This window comes from Mesoplodon bidens (assembly GCF_964165515.1).
Source record: "Mesoplodon bidens genome assembly, chromosome: 4".
Classification (NCBI taxonomy): Eukaryota; Metazoa; Chordata; class Mammalia; order Artiodactyla; family Ziphiidae; genus Mesoplodon; species Mesoplodon bidens.
The window spans coordinates 128,758,840-128,781,077 of NC_138160.1; the positions used below are offsets into that span (position 1 = coordinate 128,758,840).

Genomic DNA, 22,238 nt, shown 5'->3' on the forward strand with positions numbered 1-22,238 from the left:
AGCCTCCTGAGTCCTGGACACTCTCTTCTCCTCCTCCTGTGGGTGGATGGACAGTGTAGGAATGGCGAGAGAATGGGGGTGGGAGGGTCAGAGGAAGGAAAGCAGGGTGGAAGGCTCCTCACCGTTGACCTGTAGCTGGAAGGAGAGCTGGGCTTCAGCATCCTCATGGAAGGCCCGCATGGTGTAGCGGCCAGCCTCAGCCACCTTCACCCGCACCAGTGTCAGTTCCGACACATACCTGAGGAGGAGGACAGGCCAGGAGACCCAGCTATCAGAGCTGGAAGAAGTCCTACAGCCCCCTCCTTTCTTGTAAAGACAGAAAAACAAGGTCCAGGGAGTGGAAGGGGAGTGCCAAGGTCACATGGGTCTCAGTAGCAGTGCCAGGACTTTTGAATCCCCACCCATAGGCAGCTCCAGTGAGCCAAGAGGGAGGGTTAGGACGGATGGGGTGGGGGGCGTGGTGGAGGGGAAGCACCATCTCCATCCGTCCACATCTCATCCCTTTCAGAAAGGCCTGACACTGCTTTATCCTAACATGCAGCGCCTCAGGTCAGCCTGCTAATCTCCAGCCTCAGGGCCACCATTCTTGCATAGGTGGCAGTGGCCTGCCTGGCACCCTCTTCTCCAGTCTCCTGCCTTTTTCTCTGTGGCTGCTTCCTGCTGACTCCACCCATCACAAGGACAACTAAACATCTGGGTGATCGTATGACCAGCGTCCGTTTTCCCCTCTAGATAGGAAACTCTAGGAAGGCTGGAACTGTCTGTTCTGGTCTATGCAGCATCCCCAGTGCCTGGCACAGGCCCCTGGTATGGCGCCTGGCATGTAGTAGGCTCTCAGGAAAGATGGGCCTCGATAGGTTTGTCAAGTAGCTTAAGGCTGTGGGCTGCCTGCCGAATGCAGAGAATAATAACTTCAAGAATGAAGTGGATAGGCAGCTGCTCACCGGGTCTCAGACACATTGCGTGTAGACAGCGCAACCTCGCCGGCGCCGGAGTCACCCAGGGTCCGGTTGTCCTTGAACCACATGACAGTGGGCGGCGGGTAGGCCTCAAACACCACCTGCAGTGTCCGGCTGCGGTGAAGCTCCGCGAACTGTACAGGGTCCAGCTCTCCCAGCAGCCGCACGTAACCGCTCTCTGCAAGGGGCGGCCGTCAGGGGCGGGGCTGTGCCCGGCCTCCAACGGGGCAGCACCTCCGGGGGGCGGGGCCTCAGGCTTTAGGAACTGAACCAGCGATGGAGTTACCTGAGTTGGGGTTCAGGTGGGGACTGTGATGGACTGGAGCAGGAGCCGAATTTGGGGCTGATACTGGTTTGGGGGCTGGGTTCAAGATTGGGACTGGGGTTGTAGTGCTCTTTGGTGTGTTCTGTCTCAGGATTGTGGCGGAGATGAGTTACAGCCTGGCTGAATTTGGGGATGGGGCTGCCTGGGCCGGGGGGGGGCAGCTGGGATTTAGAAATTGGGTTGGGGCTCGGGTTCTGGCTAGGTGGGAAGTCTAGGTTGGGATTAGGATTGGATTTGGGGCTGGTACTGTGCTTTGGTTTTGGTTTATCCTGAAAAGGGGGCTTTGCTTGGCACTAAGGCTAGAGATGGATTAGAACATGGCTGACAGTATCCCAGGGCTGTGACAAGGTCTGGGTCCAGTTCAGACTGAGGGCTGGGGGTAAGCCTAAGGCACACACCGACCACGGTGACATTGATGGCCTTTTCATCTCGATGGTCGCTCACGCTTTCTGATACATTGCAGATGTAGGTCCCTGAGTCTCCAAGCTCAGCACTGGGGATGTGCAGGATAGAACGTATGTGGGGCATTTCAAAGAGGAAGTCAGTCACTGGCTCCACCAGCCGCCCACTCTGTAGGGAAAGTTGGGGCAAGCCACCCACATCAGGAAAGGTCCATGAAGTCAGGCTACAAGCTGAAATATCCATCCCTGCCTGACCCTTCCTCCAACCCATGGCCCGGCATTACCTCCATGCGTGGGTATGTCCACTCAAAGTTGACAACCTCATTCCCAGTCACAATGCACATGATGGTGATGTTCTCCCCTTGGCGGACCACAGTCTGCACCGCATTCACTGAGACATTGATGGATGACACTGGTGGAAAGAGACTGGCTTAGGACTGAGGAAGTCACCCCCCAGCCACCAGCACATCTGTTTAAGGACGGGGTGGGGGTCCAGAGAGGGAAGGGATAACTGGTGTGAAAGATTCACTCTTTCAACAAATATTTATTAAATACCTACTATTCTAGGCACTGGGGCTTTAGCAGGAAACACAACAGACAAAACTCCTGTCCTCATGAAGCTGACATTCTAGAAGGGGTAACAATTTTGAAATCAAAGTACTCTCTGGGCATCTGAGTACAGAAGAAATTTATTGAGCACAACCACATACTCTCCATCTTTTGTTTTATTTAATCTTCACAATAATCCCACTAGGTAAGCAGTCAGTATTATCCCCATTTTACAGAGGAAGCAGCAGACTCAGAGAGATTATGTGTCTTGTGCAGTCACTCAGATGGGAAGTGGCAGAGCTGGGATTCAAACCCCACTGATTCAAAGCTTGTGCCTTTGCCCACCGCAGTATACAGCCCAGCTCCACCACTAATGCTTCCTGTGACCTTGGACGTACTCCATCCTCTTTCTGAGCCTCAGTTTTCTCATCTGTAAGATGGGGCAACACACCTGCCTTCCAAGGCTGTAGTGAGAATTCAGTGAAAAATGGAATTGCACACTGTATTATCCGAAAAGGTCTGTACCTCTGTGGAGGGTCATACTTGCCTCTGCTGAGCACCAGGCCAGAAAGGGGGCTCACCCTGGAGGCTGTAGACATAGTAGGCGTCCGAATCCACCTCCCTGTCCCCGATGGTGGTTTTGCAGACGTAGGTCTTGTCCTCAAAGGTACCAGAGAAGCCACGTTGGTGGTCATAGGCGATGGGCAGCGGGACATCCACCTTCTTCTCATGCAACGTCACCACCAGTCTCGGATCCGTCACTCGGCATGGAATTGTGGTCTCAGTTATTTCCGTGAGAAAGATGAATAGTTCCTCGGGGTCAACAGGGAGGAAGCCCACAGTGGGATCTGCCATAGGTGAAGCCAAGAATACAAGTCAGAGGAGCTGGGTTTCTGGCTATGCCCTGATTTTCTCTGTTACCTTGAACAAGTCTCTTTCTCTCTCTGGGCCTCAGTCTACCCACTACAGAATAAGCGTGCTCTCAGAGGTCCCTTCTAGCTTTAGCATTTGATAGGGCCAGCACTGGCCTGAGAAAGAAGATCAGTTGCAAGTTGAAGGGCAGCTGGTACCTGGAGCTCGGAGAATGGGGAAAATGAGATGTGGAGGCCAAGAGGGTGCATACTAGAACCAGCTGAGAATGCAGAGTTCTTGGGAACCAGGAATGGGGTGGGCTGGCAGGGAGCAGACAAATATTCAGAGCAAGGGGTGGGAGTGAACATACTCCTGCACTGAACCAGGCTGGATTCCCTGATTCATCTGCATTTCTGAGACAGCTGTGTTTCACCATATCAGCAAGGCACTTTCTGAACTTCCCCCAGATGCCTGCAGTTGTGAAGAGGAATAAGGGAGTGAGTACACAGGCCGGGGGCCCTCACCTGGCACAAAGATGTAGAGTCGTTTTCGCTCACTGGCCTCCAGCCCGTGGGAGCCTTTGTAGGCACAAAAGTATTCTCCTGTGTCTAGCCCAGTGACATTGGTCAGTGTCAGCACGCTGGAGAAGGTGCCGTCTTGGGTCGTGGTCATTTCCTGTGGGGGCTTCTGGGACATCCGTTCCCACACCACTGGAGCTGGACCCGAGCAGGTCAGAACAAAGGTGCTGGAGAGATTGAGGACAAGCTCTGGCCCCGGGGGTGTGATGACCAGGCCCCAGGAGGCCTGTGGTCCCAGCAACAACAGCAAGGGCAGCAACAGCACCTGGCCTTTGGGAGAGGAGGCATCAGACGTCAGGGCACAAGAACATCAGCACCTCTCCCCGACAGCTGACCCTGAAGAACACACCTCCCTAATCCACAGAGAACACAGACGGGAACCCATGGCTCTGAGACCTGCTTGCCCAGAGCCTGGTCTCCAGGGACTCCTTCTGGCCTCCTGGCCTCTTGACCTTAGTTCCTAGAGACCCCCAGCCTTGGAGTCCTTCTGCAGTGCAGCTTTCAGGCTGCAGGCATGTTCTCTCAAAGGCATCAGGAAATCCTCGGGAAGCAATTCCCAGGCCTCCAGTTCCTGCATTACTTCCCAGGTCACTTTCTGAGCCTCTTCCCTGCAGCTGCCCCAGATGTCCAGCTTCTGCCCCAAATCCCAGAGATGGCCCTCCTTGGGGAAGTGGTGGCCAAGGTAGTCCAGAGTGAGGCAGACTGGGGCACGAAAGATATTGAGGCCCCTGGAGGCTGAAGGGGACTGGGGATCGGGGGATGTCAAGTGATTGGTTTCCCCTCCCCTTGCTGATACCCCCCGGGGAAGGATTCTGTAAGCCTTGCCCTCCCTACCCTGGCCCACTTCGGCAGGGAACATGAGGTGAAAATAAGCACCCACTTAGACAGGTGGGTGCTCAGCCAGTGGGTCAGTCATCTTTGGGTGGGCCTTTGGCTGGTCACTGATTGCCTGGTCAGCATTGATTGCCTGGAGAAGCCCACCCAGACTTGGGAGCTTACAGCCAATGAAGGGTCCAGGCAGGGTAGGGGAGTCCCCCACTGGAACCAGACTGGCTGGACTAGTACCAACAAGTGCTGACAAGAGATGGGAGACGAGGGTGACTGTTAGGGAATGGGGTGGGGACTGCTGGTGAGGGGACATGTGGTGTGGAGGGCCAAGCCAAGGATTTGAGCTGATGTCTCTGGGCAGGCAGAGGTCGACTGAGGCCTCTGAGCTGAGGGGTGGGCAGTGGAAAGAGGCCTCCACTGAGAGCAACTGGAAAGGCAGGGAACTGAAGGTCAAGAGCAGAGCAGTGCCCGGGCCCTGGTGCTGGCATGCACCACCCCGCCAGCTCCAGATCCTACTTAGATGGCTCCCCAGGGCCTTCTACCCCTGTCCCGAGTCTACCTACCTTCGAGGACAGGAGCTCGCATGGCACTCGGAGGCCGCATGGTATCCTGCAGAGTTAAACAGGGGTCAGGGCCCAGAGTAGCCAGAGGCAGCGCCAGGGCCCATCTTTGCCTGGGTCCTGCAGAGTAAGCCCCAGCCTGAGCCACCCAGCCTCTGGATCCCTCGGGCTAAAGTCAAAGGCTACTCAGAGCCCCCACCAAGAGGGCACTCATGCCCAAGGAGCTCCCTCCCCTGTGCCGGGCCCATTCACAGGGTGCCTGGACCCTGCTGTGGCTCTGCCTCTACCTCCCTGATGGCCTCGGCTGAGCCCCTTGCTTCTCCCTGGGCCTTGGTTTCTCTGTATGTATGTGGGGGGCGGGTCTTGGGCTGGATGGTGTCCAGGGGCCCGCCAGCTCTAACAGCCTGTCCTCCGGGTGACAGTTCCAATACCAGGCTCTTATCTGCCAGGACAAATATTTGGGAAAGTGTGATGAAAGGCCTAGGGGAGAAGGAGGGGGTAAGCCAGAACCCGGAGAACTCCCACAGCTCCACAAGCACAACAGGAAATGGAGGCGGCGTTGGGGAGGGAAGCGGGGGCTGTGGAATGTGGGGGGCACCCCCCCCCCGCACCGGCCCCCTTTACTCAGCCCCAAGCTGCCCAGGGAGGCCCAGGAGGGAGGGGCCGGGGGCTGGGCCCAGGGGAGGCCACCCCGCACAGCACGGCTTTGGCGGTCCTTGGAAACTGTTGAATCCAAAGCCCCTACCCACACCTCCAGGGTCCAGATGGGGAGAGTGAGGCTCTGAGAGGGGAAGAAGTTTACCCGAGGCTACACAGCAGCGCTTGTCCTGGAGGGAGACAAAGGGACTGGAATGATAGAGGTAGAAAGACAAAGACGCCGAGAGACAGAGAGAAAGGAAGCACCGGGTGATGGAGGCAGAGGGAGACAGAAGCAGGGACATGGAGAGAGATGGATCGCGCTGCGTGCGTCTTTGCCCTACCCCTGCCCTTGGCAGCCCCAACCGAGGGTCCAAAATAACCATCAATAGCCAGGCTTGCAAAGGTCTGACTGCAGGATCAACAGGAAGAAGGCCAGAAGTGGGTGGGGGTCATAGAGCAAGAAATGTGGGAGAGACCAGGTGACAAGGCAACCGGGAGAGTGGGGCTCCTGCCTTCCCTGAGTGGCTGCCCTGCCTGGCCCGGCTCCTAAGGCCACACACCGATTGCTCCCACTCCACTCTCATCTCACCCCTTCCAGTTCCCATGCCAGGGCGGGGATCTGGGTTTGAGCCCCAGCAGGGCTACCTCCTGCACCGTCACTCTCTCAGTGGCCTCAGTCTCCAGCTCTCAAAATGGGACGATGGCAAGTATACCACTTACAGGGCTGCATTTACACATTAGTCATGGGACACAGGCAAGGGCTCTGGCTTGGGGATCGCTGGTCTCAGCTCTGCCCAGCGCCCTAAGAAGCTCCCTGAACGAATCTGCTCTCCTCCTCATTCTCCCCATCCCTTCAGACCAGCCTGCCTGAGGGTCCCCTCTCCCAGTTGCTTTAGACTCAAAGCCCAGCCAATCTGAGGCCCCCTCCACAGTGCCCTCCTCTCCCATCCCTCCTGCCCCAGCCCTCCAGCTGGATGCCAGGCCTCTTCCAGCAGGAGGGAGCAGCGCCGTGGCGGAGCCAGCATCCACCACAGAGGCCTATCTGTCCCTTGGTGGGTGCCCCTCTGGATCCCCCCTTCCTACCAGAGATCTCAGCCAAAGAAAATCGTTAGCAGCGGAGGCTGGGGGAGGGGGTCATTTCAGCCTCCCTGCCCCTCCTCTCCTGGCCTCCCTGGCTGGCCACACTGTTTATTATTCTAAAGGAGGAATTTGGTCGGCTGGCCTGGAGATGGGAGGTCACGGCAACTAGGACTGGCCTGGCTCTGGAAGGCTGTGGGCTGGGCCCCTGGGCGGGCAAGCGGCCTCCCCCACCACCCCCGACCCTGGCTCCTCTCCTGCTAGGCCTGGCGCTAAGGGGGCTTAGAGTCCCTGAGACTCTGAGCTGGGAGGGGCCTTCTTGAACGGGCAGCAGAGGCCCAGAGACGGACAGAGTCATGGCCCAGTCACACAGCGAAAAGACAGAATCAGGCTGCAGGGAGAGGACGGGCTGGGCACAGGAGCTCAGGGAGAGTGCAGCCACCTTTGGGAGAATATGGACAACCAGGGATCTTGGACTGGCTTCTCTCTTTATGAAATGAGCATTTCACATGGGGCTTCAGACCTACTCTGAGACTGAGTGTGTCTCCAGCCCTCTCTGGGACTCAGTTTCCCCATCCACACAGGGAGAGGTTTGGATGGGTCATCTCAAAGAGCCATCCTGCTCTAAAACTGCCAGAGAGAAGATTCTGATCACTATTATTCCTGCCGGGGTGGTTTGGGGACATAGGGACTGATGAGAGGAAGGGCAACATTCCTGAGGCTGACGTAGACTGAGAATCCATAACCCATCTCATTCCATGGATTCAATCCCCTGACCATTTGGTCCCCGATTTGCTGTGTGTACTTTGACAAGTTGCTTCCGTCTCTGGACTTCAGTCTTTCAGGTGACTTCCAGACAAATAGACGGGTGATGTGGACACTCAGGAGGTGGCAGGGGGAAGCGTGGTGTGGGCCACAGGCCGGTGGACTGGGAGGAACCAGAGTGGGGCTTGGGACATGACCTCCTGGGCCATGTTGGATGATTCCCTGACACCCCCAGTTGTCCATCCAATGCCTTATAGACTTCTGTGCTTCCCAGGGGCTGCTGTATTTCCAGCCGACCCCAGAGGGGCCCAGGTGGCTGATAGGCGGGTGGAGGACTTGCCTGTGACCACTCCCCTTCTTCAGGGGCAGGGCTGCGCTCCAAGGAGGAACCACCTGGGACAAGGTGGGTGTCATAGCCAGGGAGGAGGCATCCCCCTTCCTGTCACACTCTCCTGCCTGGGGAGGCCCTTGGAGCAGAGAGAGGGAGGGGACCCTCAGAGATCCCCCCCTTTGCACATGAGGCGAGTTCTCGTGATTCCTCCTATTTTGGCCAGGTTGGGGGTATAGAGGTCCAAAGATGAGATAATTGCCCAGCTCCTCACAGTGAGTCAGAGGGAACCCCTCCCTTGGTCCAGGGGAGAACCCCAAGTGAGCAGAGGACCCCAAGCCCAGGAGAGCAAGCGTGCTTGAGGAGTCACTGTGAGAGCCCCAGCCTTCTCTCCTTCCTGCTCATACAAGCTTCCACTCCTTTCCCACCGCCTTAATCTAAATAAATCCAGTCCATCTTGGCCACATCCGCTAGCAGCAGCTTCCCTCCCTCGGGGTCCCGAGGCTCCCACGACACAGGCAGGCTGGGGGCGGGGGTGTGCTGCATGGCTGCCAGTGGGGGAGGCTTGCACACGGAGAGCACGTGCACACACAGCACAGGCTCCTGCCTACGCGCTCGTTCACACACTGCTCTGAAACACACCCGTGTGCAGCGGGCCCTGTGTGTGCCCAGCCCTCACGTCGGCACCAGACACGTGCACGCCCACACATGCACACACGCAGCTCCACGGCACCCAGACTGCAGCCTCTGTGCTCTCCCACGTGCCCATGTGAGGTGTGCACATGCACGGCAAGTCACATGTATACCCGGCACAAGCAAAGCTGTGCACATACAACACGCATAGAGCATGTGCACACGGTACCCCAAACTCACCTGAACACACGTGCACATGCGGGCACATACAAGCCACAGATCCAACACGTGTTGTGTACGTACTGTGCCAAGTGCTGTTCCGAGCACTTGACATAGATCTACTCACTTGTTCCTCAGACAACACTGTGAGGTAGATACAAGGATCGTCCCATTTTAGATGGGGAAACTGAGGCAGAGAGAGCTTACGGAAGTTGCCTAGGAACACAGAGCAGAGACTGAGCCAAGGCGGACGGCTCTGCCACCATTACTCTGTTTACTGGGTTTGGCTGGGCTGAGGCCAGCGGGGACGGATGGAAACAGACTGGACTGAGATTTATCCAGCCCAGAAAGACAGGACTTGGTGATCTGATGTAGGAGGGCTGGAGAGAGAGGTATCCTGAGTGAGCCCCACCCCTATGTCTGGCTTAGAGTACTAGCGGGCAGGAGTGTGTGTGTGCTGGGGGCACAATACCATTTTCTGAGATGAGAATGTGGCGGAGGAAAGGGTTTGGGAGCTGGCACTGAGCTAGTTTAGAAGTTGGAGGGGCTGCGTATCTGAGTGGACAGAGGGACACTCAGTCTGGAGGTGGGGAACAGGCTGGGCAGAAATAGCAGTGAAATGGGGGTGGGAGGAAGCCCTGCTCCGGGGAGAAGCGGGTGCTTGAGGCCAGCAGTCTTGGGCCAGGGATGCTCTGGATAAACAAGATGCCAGAGGGAGGAGGAGGCCCGGTCGTGGGGTCAGAGTCTTGGAATGTCAGAGCCCCGAGGCCCTCAGGAACCAGCTATCTGATCCAGCCCCCTTACCGTGCCCCACTGTACAGATGGGGAAACTGAGGCTTGGAAAAGGACAGGGATAGGTCTCAGTGTTTTGACCTAGGCAATCCTGGGCTCAGTTGGCCAATGGGGTGCTGAAGCACACCTGACTGGGCAGCCCCTGCCTCCAGCCCCGGCTCAGATGTGAGGCTGGTGGCTCAGGGCCTAGGGTTCCAACCACAGCTGCTGCTCCCTCCCTTCCCACAGGATACCAACCCCCCTTGCCACACACAGACCTTTATATCACCTTCCCTGCATTGTCCCAGCCTGGCGGGGATTGGAAACAGACTCAGAGGAGGTGACTTGCTAAGTTGCTGGCAGAAGGGGGACACAGACTCCGGTCTCCTGCCCGGTGGTCTAGTCCTCTCTCCTCCACACCACAGACACTTCACAGCCCCTGACACAAACTTCGGGGACTGATCCCTGGCTGAGAGTAAGGGATGTGGGTTCTAGCTCAGCTCTGTCACCTGCTTATATGGTCCTGCCCCTCTCTGAGCCTCAGTTTCCCCATCTGTACACAGGGTGGGCAGGGCTGTCCTAGGAACACTTCTGGGGCTGACGTGGTGTGACTCTCAGGACCCTGCTCTGGAAGAAGCTGTGCTGAGTTAGAATGCTGGGGTGGGGGTAGGGTGCGGGGGAGGGGCCCTAGCCAGGATGTCATGACTCAGCTCGAAGAAGGCAGCCAGCTTCAGTCCTGGGCGTGTGTAGGGGCAAGAGGCATCTGGAGCTGGAGACTGAGTCTTCCCGCCAGCGGTTGGGAAAGTACAAGAGTGATGGCAGAGAGTGTGACCCATGTGGGCTGAGTTTTAGGTACAATCTTGCAACACAGGTAGGGGAACCCCATCCTGGGAGCCAGGAAGGAGAGCAGTTTCCGTTGGGTTGGGAGATAGTTACGGGCAGCGGATAGAAAGCTGGGAAGGGGCGGAGGCTATGCGGCTCTCACCTGCCCCTCTCAATCCGATGCCCCTTCTGCCGCTAAAGGTTGAGCACTCCACCCTACACACTGAATCTCCCCACAAACCTCAGGATCACATGGAGGTCAGAGAGGGTGAGCAACCTGCCCCAAATCACACAGTGATGCAGCTTGATCACCCAGGCCCAACTCTCTGCCACGCTGCTTCTAGACCCAGAGGACCTTCCTGCTTTCCAGGTACCTATGAGGTCTCCCAAACAAAGCAGCAGAAATCAGCTAAGCTGGGGCCTGGCATGGGATCCAGCTGGTCTGGAAGTCCAAGTGAGTGGAAGAACAGTGCTAGTTCCATGGACCGTCAACCGGATGCCCCTACCCCTGCCCCCTCCAGGAGAAACTTGGTGGCCTCTGCCTGCCCCATTGTACCAACCCCTCCCCTATCACCTCCAGTCTGTCCCCTCCTGCCTGTTCTCACACCCTAACCAGAGGAACATTTCTGATGTCCCCATCTGACCATGTCCTTCCCTGGCGCCTCCATGGCTCTCCATCTGCCCTCAGTAAAGGCCAGCTTCTTAGCCCAGCCTTTAAGACCCTTCAAGCCCTGGCCCTGCTGACAGACGGCTCATCATGACGGAGGGGGGAGGATGCTGTCCTCCCAGCTCCCCAGGGGCCCAAGTGAGGCCCCCATGCTCTTGTCACTCACTCTGTGCTCCTCTCCCCAGGAGGCCTCCCCAGGGACACAATGGAAAGAAATGACCTATTTTCTGGAAGTTCAAAATAAGACGAAACATCTGTCTGGATCGGAGTCAGGCTGATAAAGAAAGGGCTGATCCCCCGAGTCCGAGCCCCCGCTCCCGCACACCCCCTCACCCGCACTTGGGGGTAGGGGGAGCAGGCCAAGCTCCTTGGAACAGTTCATGGGAAAGCGCTCAGTGTGTGCCTCATGTCCGCTGGGGGCCCAGGGGAGGGGGCCTGGGTCCCCACACGGGCTGGGAAGCAGTCCTGAGAAGGAGGTCAGGGAGGGAGGGAGGCCCACTGCACACGCCTGTCCACCCGCCTGCCGAGCAAACACTGCTTGCCTCCCCTGGCGCCTCGCTGGCCTCCCTGTTCATCCCCATGGCCACTCCCCGGCCCATATGGCCTGGCTCTGCCCAGGCCCAGTGATCCCTGCACTAGAGTCCTCTGGATCCCAGCTAGGCCCCAGTGGCCCCTTCAAAAAGGAACAAGGACTTAGAAGGCCTTGAAAATAACAACAAGAAGAAGAATAACTACCTACGATTTAGTTCTTATCACCCAAAGCCTGGGCTAAGGCCTGAATGTGAATGATCTCAGAACAATCCATGACATCAGTGTTGCTTCCGCATTTTACACATGAGGAAAGCAAGGCACAGAGAGGTCAAACTGTTTGCCCAACGGATTTCACCAGTACTGGAGCTGGTGCTCGATCCTGGGCAGACTGACAGCACACAGGCTCAACACTCATGTGACAGCCTCTCTCAGGCAGGGGGCAAAGGTGTCAAGCTTGTGCCTGGCACACAGTACGAGCTCAATATACAATTGACCAGGTTTATTCTTTCACCCTCTGTTTTCCAACCTCTCCTTCAGTCTCCTTCAGCCAGGTGAACCTGGCAGGATAAGGGGGGAGAAAGTCACACCATCTTTCACAGAGCCCTATAATCTTAGGGCTGGGAGGGGCTGTAAGTACTCCCAATTCACATCTCCCCCACCCTCTCTGCAAACAAAGGGGTTGTCCAGCCTCCAATTGCACACCTCCCATGATAGGGATCTCACTACCTCACCCGCAGCCCATTCCATTCTTGGACAGCCCAGGATCCTCAGAGGTCAGACTATTTGAAAATTTTTATTCCATTGAGCACAATCTGTCTCATCGTATCCTCTACCCATTGGTCCTGCTTCCATTCACCAATGCCAATGCCCCCCACAACAAGGACGTTTTTCTTCCCATTCGTTTTTCTGATGCTCCACAATCCGAAAACAAACAAAAGCCCTTACTAATTCAGAGCTAGGCACTCTGCTAAATGAGATGACCTGGGGATTTTGTTTTATCCTCACAGCAATCCTGTGAGGAGGATATAATCATTATTCCCATTTCACAGAGGGGGAAACTAAGTCTCAGAGAGGTATGGCAACTTGCCCAAGGTCACACAGCCAATAAGTAATAAGCCAATGATAAGCTGGGATGCAAACTCAGGCCCATCTGACTCCAAACCTGTATCCTTAACTGCTCTGCTAGACTGCCTAGCTTCTGCCCAGAAACAGGTCTGATCACAGAGAAACACTCCCACATGGGTTCACCCTAATGGGGTCCACACTGAATCCAGGCTCTCAGGGATGAGGGATCCTCAGAGGTTACAGTCCTGTCCCTCCCTCACTGAGGGGCAGAGTGAGCCCCAGGGATCTACCCCAGCTCACCCAGGAATTTGGAAGTCAAGTAAGGGTAGAACTCAGAACCTTTCTGCGATGTCACTGCAGAGTCTGAGGGTCAGCATCTAGGCTGAGGAGAGAGGAGTCTCTGCTGAGGACAGCCTGGGTCTGGCAGAGGCAGTGCCCAAGCAGGTCTCTGGTCTACCATGAGGCCTGTCCCAGACACCTCTGAGAAAGAGCATCCCGGTAGTCAGGCTAGGTGCGTGGTCAGCTCTGCCACAGGCCTGCTGTGCTCAGGGTCCAGGCCTGCCCCTGCTGAAGCTCCAGCACCCCTTCCACTGTTCACAGAGGGCCTGGGGGCCTCTGCAGCTGCAGAGTTCCAGGCCTCCACCATCCCTCAGCTGCCCTCCCTGAAACCCGCCCCCCACAGCCAACCCCCAGAGTCTCATCTCCAGCCAGTGCCATGGCAACGAGGAGCGTCAGGCCCTGGCAGCCAGAGGAGCCCCTGAGAGGGGTCCCAGGCTGAGGCTGGGGAGCGGGGCGCAGCAGGCGCAGACAAGCAAACCTTCTGTTCCCCTGGTTGCTGCCAGCCCGAGATCAGCCCTGGGCCAGGGTGGGGGCCACACATAGAATGGTTCTCAGAGCCAAGTGGGCAGGGGGCAGGCCTCGGCCGTTCAGACTGACCCACCAGCACGCGGCCTTCCCCCCCAGCAGCCCAGGGCCCGCACATCGGGCAGGGCAGCTAGCTAAGGAGAACCTGCCGCTAATTGCTGCCAATTACGGAGCATTGAGATTCCCCTCAGAGCCCTCCTGGGCAGCAGAGCCAGAGGGGAGAAAACGCCCACGTTTCACTCCTCTCTGGCTTTCCCAGCATCTGTTTTCACCCCTTCCTCCAGTCGCCCACCCCAAGTCTCCCACTTAACTGTTACTCAGCCTCCCTGAGCCTCGGGTTTCCCATCTGTAAGTCAGGTCTCGTCATCGAGTTGTCAAGGCCTTTGAATGAGTTAATACAAGGAAAATATTCAGAGCAGGGCCTGGCGCCCAGCCCTCGGCCAAGTCAGTGGCCACGTGACTGTTCTTCATTCACTCACGAGAGAATAAGTCACTCACTCATTCACTCACTCGCTGGCCTTGAGACCCCGCTAGGCTAAGCTTGTCAGCAAAGGATGCGTGTGGGAAATGGGGTGATGGGAAAGCCAGGAAGGGTAGCTGCGGTTGTTATTGGTATTGTCAGCAGGCTCAGCTTGGGTAGGGTCGGGTCTCCTCCTGGCGCACTCCAAGGATTTAAAGGCCAACCCAGGACCAGAACGCAAGTCTAATGACTCCCAGTCGACTGTCTGCCAACCAGCTCTTTCTTCTACCTTTGTCTTGGCCTCTTAGTTTGATTTTTCACAAATGAGGAAACCCATCTAACAATGTGGGGGATGTCTTCAAGTTCCTCATATGGGATTAGGCATACAGTAGGTGCTCAATAGATGCTTACCCAGCATGAGAGATCAAATGGCTGTGTAGAGTCAGCTCTTCTGGTTCTCAGCTGCCCCCTAAAAACTCAGCACTCCCTGGGCTGGGAAACTGGGATAGGCAGGCGATGGTGACCCTTCCCCTCCAGGGAGGTGATGGGATGGGCTGGTGAGGGGGTAGCACAGATATATGGGACCCTGATGCCAGCAGGCTGTGCCTGACGCCTCCCGGGGCAGTGAAAGCACATGGAGGGGTTCAGCCAGGCCAGGGGCCGCAGTCCCAGCTAGAAGCCATTTAATCCAGGTCAAAGTCCCAGTTCTACTACCTCATAAACATGTGACCTCTCTGAGTTTAACTTCCCTGAGTCCCAATTTTCTGGAAGACAGCAAAAGAGATATCCTTTTCCATTGCTGTGAGGGTTAGAGATGATGAAGAAAGGCTCTTGATGTATAACAGGTGCTCAGTAAATGGTAATTATTATGATTACAGGACGATTTCAAGGGGGGAGAGGGTGGCCTTGAGTTGGGTTCTCTGGTGGACGAGGCCAGGGAAGGGTATTTCACAGAAGCTCTGCATGAGCAGTTACGGAAGGGGGAGATCACAAGGCATCCGGGTGGTGGCAGAGAGAGATCTGTTAGGATAGAAACTGGGGCTCTTCAGCAAAGAGGCAGGGGATGGGCAGAGAAGGAGGGCAGAGGCCACTCTGGGAAAAGTTTGGGGTGCTGAGTAAGGACTTGGGCTCTGCCCTGGAGGCACTGGGAAGCCAACTTGTCAGGGTATTGACAGTGAGAGTAGGGGGCTAGCTGCTGGTTGGGCAGTGACAATGGCACAAGTCCAAGCCTTTATGGGGATGGGGGCCTCTCACAAAGGAGAGTGAACGGAGTAGGTTGGCATTTTGTGGGAGAGCATGGATTAGAATGGGGACAGTGGAGGCAGCGAGACCAGTCTCAGGGATGAAGCCATCTCACACCCAGCCTGAACTCCCTGGCAGGACCAGCTATATAATTTGCGGGGCCGAGTGCAAAATATAAATGCAGGGACCCTTGTTAAAAGACTCTTCAGCATTTCAAGGCAATGCTAGACCCTTCTAAGCATGGAGCCCGCTGTGACTGCACATGTTGAATGCTCATGAAGTCACCCTTGCTCCCTGGACTAAAGGGGAGGCCATCTGTCTGTCCATCCATCCATCCATCCATCCATGCAGGCAGCCACCAACCTGTTTATCCATCTCTCCATACACTTATTTATCACTCTTTCATTATCCATTCAGCAAAAAGGCCCCAGCCTGGGGGCTGATAAGGACACAAGTACAGTTAAGACAGGAGTAGCCCATGGTCCACTGAGTCACACCTGAGCCTTTACCTTTAGGGCTTCAGGGACAGGTCTGTAAATCTGAGCCCTGCCCTCTGGGGCTGACTCTGGAACTTCCCCCTCCGCCATCCATGACCACTTAGGCTCAGCCTCAGGAGTGGAGAAGCTAGAAGAGGGCGTGTCACAGCCCTTATGATTCCACTTCCCAGGACAGAAGGTAACCAGAGCAGCAACAACATGCGAAATAGCCACACAAAGGCTGGCAGGAGTTCTCAGGGGCTAAGAACAGAGCTGGATGGAACCTCTGGGGTCACTGAGCTGTCCCCTTGCCCCCCACCCCATCACTTTATGTAAAAGGAAATTACGGCCAGAATGGAGAAGTGATGTAACCAAAGGTTCCACGGTCCACAAGACTACCCAGAGGGGTTCCCATCCCTCATCAGGATGGTGTTGCTCCTTTTCAGCCAAAACTCTGCCCTATGGCCTCACCCCGGGGAGAGCTGGAGCCTAAGCCCTGGACCACAGAGGTGGATGGTGAAGATTCAGCACATGCACTGGCACAGAGGAAAGTCCAGACCTGCAGGCCAGGTCCTGGGCTGAGTGCTATCACGGACAACCTGTAGGACCTGAGGCACGTCCCTCCTCTTCTCTGGACCTCAGTTTCCCGTGCATATAGTAAGGAAGTTGAGCACAGGGATCCCCATAATCCTTTTCACTTCTGACCTTCAGGAACTATCTGACCCCCCTGGCCCTGCTGCCCCTACCTCCCAAGCGACAACCCTTTCCATCACAGGGCAGGGAAGCTGGTACCTCTGGCAGATGAAAGGCTCTGGACACCTGAGACATTAAATAGCTCTGATCTGAAGGGAGGAGAAGAGAGGGTACTAATGCAGTTAAAGCAATACACTTTGATTTTCAACCTCCTGCAGTAGGCTGGGCTGGGGCGTCCCAGAAAGCATCTGGGAAAGGCGGATCCTGGGGTCACGGCCTGGGGGGTTCAGGAAGCTCTTCTGCCTGAGGGTTCTGGGTCTGAAGTCTTGGGAGGGCCTTCTACACTGGAAGAAACAGTGTGTGAATTCCACACTCCTTCCATTAAAGGTGGGTCTCTGCATCCATTCCCTTGCCTCTGGAGCCCATCATTCATTCATCTACCATGGGTCAAAGCCTTGCTTCCTTTTGAAATCAGAGCCTATGAAGTTCAAAAATCAGCAAAGGGTCACAGCATCCACACACACACCCTCACAGGCAGTCCTCCTGACCCTCCTTCCTCAGTATCCCAGGAAAAGAGGGCTGTGGGCACTGGGAAAACACGACCTCAGAGCTCCCCAAGAAACTGAGTGCATTAACAGGCCGCTCTGATTGTCAGAATGTCCCTCCTCCTTGTTATAGGGCACCGCTTTCCATTAGAGGTCATCGATCCTGACCACTTTCTGTAATGTGTAGAAAAAGGGTAAGAAAAAACCCTTTCACTGTGAAGTTAAATATGCATGATCCCTGAGTACACAACAGAGCTTGTGCAGCTGCCAATCTGGGCTGGTGTGGCTTGGAATCCTGGAATTGTTTTAGGGCTGGAAGGAGCTCAGAGATCATCTTGTTCAACCTCCTTGTTTTACTGATGGGAAAACTGAGACCCAGAGAGGGACTGACTCACCCACAGTCGCACAGGATGGGTTGCCGGGTCTGATGACCACCTCTGGACCTCTGAGGGGCACCACAGCCGAGACCCAGAACCCACCCAGCCTCACATTCGTGGACTCTGGAGTCAGAAACACCCGGTTTAAATCCTGGCTCCATCACATCCTGGCTGTGGGACTCTGGGCAACTGACTTAACCTCTTAACCTCTCTGGGCATTTCTTCATCTGTAAAATGGAGAGTTTATATCCACTCCTTGAGGTGGTTTGCGATGATTAAATTAGTTCAGCAAATATTTATTAAGCACTCACTGAATGCCAGGCTTGTTCCAAGCGCTAAGGAATACAGCAGTGGACTTGATGGTAATGGATGTAAAGCACAATGAAAGTGCTCAGAGAGGGCTGGTCCCAGTTCTGTCATCCTGCACACATGGCTTCCCAGTTGAGGCGTTACAAGCTCTGATGCTGGGGAGACATGGTGGAGGGTTGTGGGAGCTGTGGAAAACAGGGCAGGAAGATCTCCCCCTTCCAAGGGTCCACTGCCTGCAGGGTTCTGAACCACGTGCGAGAAATGGGGTGAGGGGGTACATTTCAGGAATGTCTGGGGCCTCTCTCATTCCTTCCTCCCTCCTCACCACTCAGTAGCCTGTCCTGAGCAAAGCACCCCGAGTCCCCTCCAGAGTCCCCTCCTTCAACCGAGAAGGCAGCTGGTCTCAGAACAAGACTGTGTCTGGAGGATAGAGTTGAGCCTTTAGCACACCCATGGTGCCCAGGTCCCTTCCCTTCTGTGGGTATAGCACTTCACGAGGTGCAGACCAATTTCACAGCCAGGTCGTCCCGTGCAGGAGGCGGGGAGAGCAGCTGTTCTCTCTTAGCCTTTGGCATTAAGTCCAGCCCCAGGACATGCAGGAACTGTGCTAAGCACCTTATCTGTATTATTACTTTGTGGACCCTGCATCCCACCCTACTGCTCACAGAGGAGGGGCCTGACGCCCAGAGAGGCAGAGCGCTAGCCCAGGGTCACACAGTCAGCCAGAGCCAAGCGGGGCTCATCAGATGCCAAGCCTGGTGTTGTTTACCCACCATGCTCACTGCCTTCCAGATGCGGACGCAGCAAGAAAGAGGACATGGGGGCCTGAGGTTGGCCACACAGTGGATTTGAGTCGAGCCAGGACCAGAGCTGGGTCTCCTGACTCTGAATCCACGGTGCTTCCCGCTGCCCCACATCTGTGGGCAATTAGAAGTCTCAGCTCTTCTTCCCACAGAGGAGGGAGGGCTGCCCGATCACCACTGAAGGGAGGGGACTCACCAGATGGTCTCCTTCCTCACTCAGGACCAAGCCAGGGCCCGGGTGGACCTGGGAGCAGGTCAGGCCTGAAGCTAATCCTTCTGCTGGAGAAAGTGCTGGAGCCAGGAGCAGGCTCTGTGGGAGGATGGAGACTCTCTGCTCTGACCAGGGGCTCCCTGGGAGCAAGGGGGTTAAGTTTTTGGTTTCAGGCAGACCTCGGCCTAAATACCAACTCTACCAACTAACTGTGTGACCCTGGGAAAGTCAGTTAGCTTCTCTGAGCCTTCTTTTCCTTGTCTTCAAAACAGGGGTAAGACAATAGCCAGGACATGGAAGCAACCTAAATGTTCATCGACAGATGAATGGATAAAGAAGATGTGGCACACATATACAATGGAATATTACTCAGCCATAAAAAGAAAGGAAACTGAGTTACTTGTAGTGAGGTGGATGGAACTAGAGTCTGTCATACAGAGTGAAGTAAGTCAGAAAGAAAAAACAAATACCGTATGCTAACACATGTATATGGAATCTAAAAAAAAAAAAAAAAAAGGTTCTGAAGAACCTAAGGGCAGGACATGAATAAAGACGCAGATGTAGAGAATGGACTTGAGGACACGGGGAGGGGGAAGGGTAAGCTGGGACGAAGTGAGAGAGTGGCATGGACATATATACACTACCAAATGTAAAATAGATAGCTAGTGGGAAGCAGCTGCATGGCACAGGGAGATCAGCTCCATGCTATGTGTCCACCTAGAGGGGTGGGATAGGGAGGGTGGGAGGGAGATGCAAGAGGGAGGGTATATGGGAACATATGTATATGTATAGCTGATTCACTTTGTTATACAGCAGAAACTAACACACCATTGTAAAGCAATTATACTCCAATAAAGATGTTAAAAAAACCAAAACAAAACAGGGGTAAGAATAATACCGATTCCAAAAACCCGTTGTGGGGCTCATAAGGCGTACGAGGTTCCAGGCTCTGTGCCCAGCACAGGGTAAACACTCCATGATGGTGACCAACATGGTCTGCATGTCCCCAAGTGCTGTGGATTCAGGGCCCTGATGCCTGGAGGCAGGGGAGGACTGCCTGATTTCAGAAGATCTCGTTAGAGGCCTCTGTGCACTTTGGGATCACAGAGGCAGGGGCACTCCCCCGCCTTGACATATAGGAAAATGTCTGGGGGACACACATAAGGTTCTGGAAAGGCACCTGAAGGAAGACAAGAGGCCTGGGTTCTGGGCTCACCCTTGGGAGCACAAGGCCTTCAGTCAGTCCCTCCTCCCCTTCACAACCACATTTTCTCAGCCCCACTGGCCTCCTGGGAACACTGGGGCCAGAACACAAGATGGGGAAGCCTGGGGCCCAAACAATCTCTGATGTGTAAACAGAACACGAACAGAAACAGAGGGTCAAGCAACAAGGCTCCAGGATGACGGGCATGGTAAGCTCTTGGAAGACTAGAAGAACCTGGGAAGGCTGCCTGGAGGAAGTAGAATAGGGAGGGTCCTTGAAGGAAAAGGGAAAGTGGGAAGGAAGCGCATGCCCACTGTCAGGATCATGAAGATTCCTTCCGGGAATCCTGGGATCTGACCGGCAGGAACACAAAGCCCAAGTCTGTTGTGATGGGGCAGGGAGGTTACTACCTCCCTGAGCTCTGCCACCTACTAGCTGTGTGGTACAGTTTTGTGGCTGCTGTGAGCCTCAGTTTCCTCACTCGTAAATTGGGTATAAAATCAGTCCCTGCCTCTGGATTTGCTGGTGAGCGTTACAGGAGATCATGCTTATAAAACACTCCACATGGTCCTGGCATGCAGTAAGTGTCGATCAGTGGCAGCCGCTATTAGGAGTTTGGGCTTTCTATAGGCACCTTCTACTAGGGAGACTCACAGAAGGAATCAGATTCATATTTAAGAAGGAGGGAGACAGTGAGGAGGCCTGAGCTGCTGCCTGGGACCAGAGGAAAGGGCCCAGCAGCCAACCCCCCTTCTTCACAGAGGGGCCCCCAGATCTGACTGCCAGATCCCAAACCCCCGGCCCAGGCTGCACGACTGTGACTGTTAGCACGGGCCTGCCATGGCCCCCTCGCCTTCGCACTTTCCCAGCCGCTGGGGGTTTGGAAGGACATCTTAGGAATCTGGAAAATTTGCAAATCCATTTAAATCCTGAGAGGTTGCCTGGCGGCCGACTGGCCTAGAGCCAGACAGATTCTTAGGGACAAGGCTTGGGCCCAGGGACAGAGGCAGTGGATCTGAGGTCCCCGTTCCCTGCTAGGTCCTCTTGCCATGTACCCTGCTGGCCATCTCTCAATTCCCCTCTCACACCCCTCCCAGCTCTCCCCGCCACCCCCCCACAGGCTGTGCTTTGCTTTGGAGGTCCCCCCAACCCTGCTCGGCACCCAGAAACCTCTGAAATTTGTTTGATGAGGGCAGGGGGCACCGACCCCAGAAGCAGCCTGAACAGTAGAGAGCTGGCTCCTCCAGCCCTGATGTCGCCGACAGCCTCCCGGCCTCCTCCCATCTGGTTTGGTTAAAAATATTTTCCATTTTTTGACCTACCCAAGAAGGCGCAGTCTGGGACAAGGGGACAGGACAAGGGGCTGGGGTTCCCTCCTCTTCCCAGCACTTACCTTGCTGCTGATGCCTTCTGAAGTGTGGGCAAGGTCCTGGGCTCTGGGCTGTCACCCCCTCCAGGAAGACCTCCTCACTTCCTACCCTCTCCTGTTATCGGAAAGACTTTGCTGGACCCGAAATTGGGCAGCGGCAGGGTAGGAGGGCAGTGAGGACTTTTGCAGGCTCCCAGAGCCTCAGGAGAATGGAGGGAGTGAGGGGCTACGGGGGTGAGGAGTGGCCTCACTCCCAAAGCATCCCTCTGGAGGAGCAGGGCTGCCAGGAGGGGCCGCCCTGGATCTGCCTGTCTGTATCGCTGGGCACAGGCTGCTGCCTGGTGCCGCTGGTCAGAGGGGCCCGGGCGCTCTCCTAGTCCCTCCTCTCCGGCTCCAGACTGGGCGGGCAGGGACTGCGGGCTGCTGGCAGCCCCAGGAGCTCACACCACCGTGGGCTTCCCTGCCCCCCCACTTTGGGGGAAAGGCTGCAGGGCGGCCTCTGATTGGCTCAGCTGGGAGAAGGGGGGCTGGGGGCGGGGAGGGTGGACGCGTGCGTCTGTTTTCAATTTTATTTCCCCCTCCCTCTTTCTTTTCCCCCAAGTTTCTTGTTTTTCTTCCTCTTTTCCCTCTGCTTGCTCCCTCCTGTAGCCTGCTCACTCAGGATGTGAGGAGATGTTTAGAAATTCCGCAGCCCACGCCAGCCAGCCGCTGAGTCACTTTTATTAAAGAGTGGCCCGGCCCCACTCACCTGATGCCTGTCTCGAGTGGCAGACTCCCCTTGCTGTGGCACCTGGGGCTGGGTCCCTTCTCTGTGCCTTAGCTTTCCCATCTGTAAAAAGGAGCTCTGATAACCTATCCGGTTGATTCCATCGACATACATTCCTTAAACAAGCTTGTTGAGCACCTACTATGTGCCAGACACTGCTGGGTGTTGGGATGCAGTAGTAAGTTACAGTCCCTGACCTCAGGGCACCTAGGCTAGTGGGAGAGACAGTGCCCAGGGAGGGCAGGGGGGCTGAGAGTGCATTTAGAGGGGCACTCGCAGAGGCTTAAGGGAATCAGAAAGGGCTTCTGAGAAAAGGTGACTTGGAAGAGAGAAAGCCCTTCTGAGGTTAT

At 55.7% G+C, this 22,238-nt stretch overlaps 1 protein-coding gene across 3 annotated transcripts in view; it reads right to left on the reverse strand.

The window, feature by feature from the left end:
• PDGFRB (platelet derived growth factor receptor beta) overlaps nt 1–21,555 on the reverse strand; it is a gene marked incomplete at its 5' end in the record, with an annotated part of 38,821 nt that extends 17,266 nt beyond the window's left edge. The window contains 8 exons of one of the 3 annotated variants that reach the window (XM_081230924.1): nt 123–238; nt 945–1,137; nt 1,683–1,854; nt 1,970–2,097; nt 2,816–3,082; nt 3,611–3,934; nt 5,056–5,101; nt 21,147–21,555. In XM_081230924.1, the coding sequence (XP_081087050.1) occupies nt 123–238; nt 945–1,137; nt 1,683–1,854; nt 1,970–2,097; nt 2,816–3,082; nt 3,611–3,934; nt 5,056–5,095 (1,240 nt within the window). Of the gene's footprint in view, nt 1–122; nt 239–944; nt 1,138–1,682; nt 1,855–1,969; nt 2,098–2,781; nt 3,083–3,610; nt 3,935–5,055; nt 5,102–13,744; nt 13,799–21,146 lie in introns of those variants that run through there. The other 2 variants (XM_081230925.1, XM_081230926.1) reach the window with 2 other exon arrangements.
• Between the last annotated feature and the right edge of the window lie 683 nt (nt 21,556–22,238).